At 33.1% G+C, this 3,603-nt stretch overlaps 1 protein-coding gene across 1 annotated transcript in view; it reads right to left on the bottom strand.

Annotated features, from left to right (window-relative positions):
• The window catches only part of LOC106475737 (THO complex subunit 5 homolog), a 22,112-nt gene extending 20,951 nt beyond the window's left edge, over positions 1-1,161 (bottom strand). The window contains exon 1 of the mRNA XM_013936411.2: positions 974-1,161. Within this exon, the coding sequence (XP_013791865.2) occupies positions 974-1,054 (81 nt within the window). The 5' untranslated portion in view covers positions 1,055-1,161. The remainder of the gene's footprint in view (positions 1-973) is intronic.
• Positions 1,162-3,603: the final 2,442 nt, after the last annotated feature.

Raw genomic sequence — 3,603 nt, 5'->3', positions numbered from 1 at the left:
AAAGAGGTAACATGACCGGATACTGTTGCACGACTTAGAAGAGATGTCTTGGCACCCCAGGGTGTTGATTTAGAGTAGGGGTGTTTGTTCAATTAAGATGGATTCCTTGATTTTTCATTTGTTTATGTTTGGTTCTTTGTTTAAAATTACTGTGTTTTTAATAGATATACTATGGTTTTTTGAGTTGCAATGGTGGAAACATGGGACGTTTTTTTATTATGTTCTGTGAATCTGGTTTCCAATTTTCTTCCTGTTTCTCCGATGTAGAATTCTGGGCAGTTATTGCATGTTATTTTGTAAATGACATTGGTACTGTGTGATTCTAAATAATTTTTGTTTAGTAGCGATTTTAATTTAGGGCCAGGTTTTTTGAAAGAATTTGACCGACAGGAATTTTGTGTTTAATGGCTAGTTTTGTCCAAGTGTGAATTATTCTTGAGCTGATTTCAGAGACAAATGGTAAACCGCAGTATAATGTTCTGTTGTTGGGTTTGTTAGTGTCAATTTTGTTCATGAATTGAGTTTTGTTGTGGGGAATGTTGGAGAGTTTTTCAACAATAGCTGGTGTAAATTTATTGGTGTGAATGAAGGAATGCTTTATGTGGTTGATTTCTTCATTTATATAGTCCGTTGAACAGAGTCTTGTGGCTGTGTTTATGAGGTTCTTCAGTGTATTGATTTTTGTGTGGTGTCATGAGCGGAATTCCAGGGAATGTAGAGGCCAGTGTGTGTGTTCTTACGGTGAATTTTGGTTTTAAACTGCGTGTCCGATCTAATAACGTTGAGATTAAGAAAAGATAAATGTTTATTGTTTTCATGTTCTGTGGTAAATTTGATGTTGGGATGAATGGTAATTTATGTTTTCAAAGAAAGTCAGTGTGTCAGTCACATACAAGTTCAACTTGAGTTAGGCTTAGCCGCAGACTCGAGATAAATATCTCCACACGACTACACTTCGTACTCAATTCCTTACCTGAAGGCTTGCTGCAGAATTCGAAGTATTCTTTTCATCACCCTGTGTTTTCGTCCTCTTCACCTTCTTTTGACCACTCATTTTAAATATGAAATTACATACGATAACGAAAACTATACTACTTTAAAAATAAAAATACATTCCCTAGTTTCTTCGCGTCTAGTTTCATTACAATACATCACCTACTGTTAAAATTACTATAAGGGACCATTTTAAATTTATATACAATTTATATATATATTGTTTTCATGTACGCTCTTTCCTTTTTAAATCATCGTAAAAATGAAGTTACCTTATGATGTTATGAAACCAAACAATAATAAACTAACTATATTTGTTCAATAGAACATTCGTTAACTAGTCCTTTAATATATTTATTAAACTACGTTAGTACTCTGAAAGTCAATAAATAATTAAAATATGCCTTATTTTGGTTATCATGACCATTATTGTGGTGATAATTTTATTGCAAAAAATATTGGAAATGGTAAGTTTTTCAAATACTATATCAGTATACGATGGCTCGAGCACAGCTTAGCGGTTAGCGTGACAGGCTGCATATCGAACTACTCAAGGCTTGTGACACGATGGGCTGAACACGATCTACTTACTTGTACAAAGTATTGCGAGAACTCTCTTTTATTTCAACTAGCTTGACGCTTTACGGAACGTCGTATGTTCATAATTTATCGCTGTTATAGGTATTCCTAGGATTAACTTGAACGTTACATAACATTATATCATCAAAAACCCGCGACTACCTCTAATTAGCAAACAAAATACAATGTTAGAAAATATAGTTTACAAGAGTAGAGTTGTATGTTTAACACCAGAATGTGTATTATTTGATGTATTGTTGAGGTAGAGTACTTATGATGAAACTTAGTTGAATGGACAGCAACTGCCTGTTGTAGAAACACAAGTGTAGAGAGCGAAGTTTCGAAAGTCTTCCACCTTTCGTCTTCAGTAAACTGTTGTCGGTCATTATAGTATTCTGGTGGATTGTGAAATGTATTCTGCAGCGTAGAAGGAAGGTCGGGTGATTAGTGCAGTGTGCAAGCTTGGTAACGTTCTTATTATAGTTGTTGATCTTCTTGATAGAGGCTGGTCCACAACAACTCTTTAGGTATTCTTTGATTAATTTGGATGGCTATATTTTGTGACGCGAAAGACGATTTTCACACTATGTGTTTTCTGTCTCCTTTATCTTAGCATGTGGAATCTTAAAGTTCACTTGATATTTTTCAGAATGATTATGCTTACGTAGGTTGTAAGTAAATCCTTGGTCAGGGAAGTGACTAAATTTCTTTCACTCACGTTACCTATTGTTCTGTAAAATAGAACAGGTCAGATGATGTCTTGAGGACATATATATATATATATATATCATGTTTTTTGTTGAAATTACCAAAAATAGCCCATGTAACGCACCCGTCCTCGGAGGGATGGTATTGTTGCATTTAGTATACAACACTTGGCTCTCTCAATTTCTTCTCTCCTAACCTTAAGGTATTAGTGAAGAAAATAAGTTTAAGTTCTTTTTTAAATAGTGAAATTCTCTATTAAGCTTATTAAATAAAATTAAATAATTCTTCTTAAATCCTTGAATAAGTTCTTAATAGAGTTTGGAAAGAATTAACATTCAAGTATAGAAGGTGTTTTACATCTTGTGGACATGTCAGTTTTGACGAGTTCAAGCGTTGAATAAGAATTATTTTCACTATGTTTTAATTGTGTTCAGTCTCTTTAGTTACTTTAAACTCTAACGAATCTGATTTCTCGGAGGAGTGTGTGTGTGTTTGTATATCAAAACCACATCGGGCTATCTGCTGTATCCACCGAAGGGAATCGAACCCCTGGTTTTATTATTGTAAATTCGTAGACTTACCGCTATCCTACTTGGGGACTTTTCGAAGGGAAGGTAGTATACCTTATGCGTTAATTAAAATAATAAATACACGTATCTTTTGCTCAGGAAAAAGTTTCATTTCGCTTATGCAAATAAATGTAAGTTCAGAGAGATGATAATTTATGCAGCTTTATTAACGAAAATAGTTTTTGTTTAATATAACAAGAATTAACTATGAATGTTTTGTTTATGCGATTAATGAACCTTTCTTGTGAAGAAACATTTCAATCGGCTTGGATATCTATTAATATAATGTCAAGCAAAATTATATTTTGATTTATTTGCTAACACTAAGAATGTTTTAAATCTATTAGTAACTGGGATTAAATCAAACATTTATAAAATTGATTTGAGAAACTCCAAAATTATCTTAAATATTTTGTTTTTTTAATAGGGAATTTTCCGTTGATTTATTTATCAATGTACCAACTAATCCGAATGACCTCGTCGTTATATTTCGGTTATTTCCGGTCGCTACCTCTTGTAGTATAGAGGGCGCTGAATTACAGATTCACTGCTGAACCCACTGGGGGCGTTGTATACGAACTGCATTTACTAATTTTGAAGCATTTTATAATAAAAATATAAAAATCTTATTAGTTTCTGTTTAACATGTACTTTACAAACAGGCTATTGGTCTTTTTGTCGGTGCCAAACGCTCTCTTAATTTTGTTTATACTTTATGAAAACCCATTTATAAAAACAAATCAGCTTAAATGTA

Source organism: Limulus polyphemus, unplaced genomic scaffold (genome assembly GCF_000517525.1).
Source record: "Limulus polyphemus unplaced genomic scaffold, Limulus_polyphemus-2.1.2 Scaffold9078, whole genome shotgun sequence".
NCBI classification, from domain to species: Eukaryota; Metazoa; Arthropoda; class Merostomata; order Xiphosura; family Limulidae; genus Limulus; species Limulus polyphemus.
Note: the sequence above shows the minus strand (reverse complement) of the source record. Positions and strands in the feature narration are given on the sequence as shown.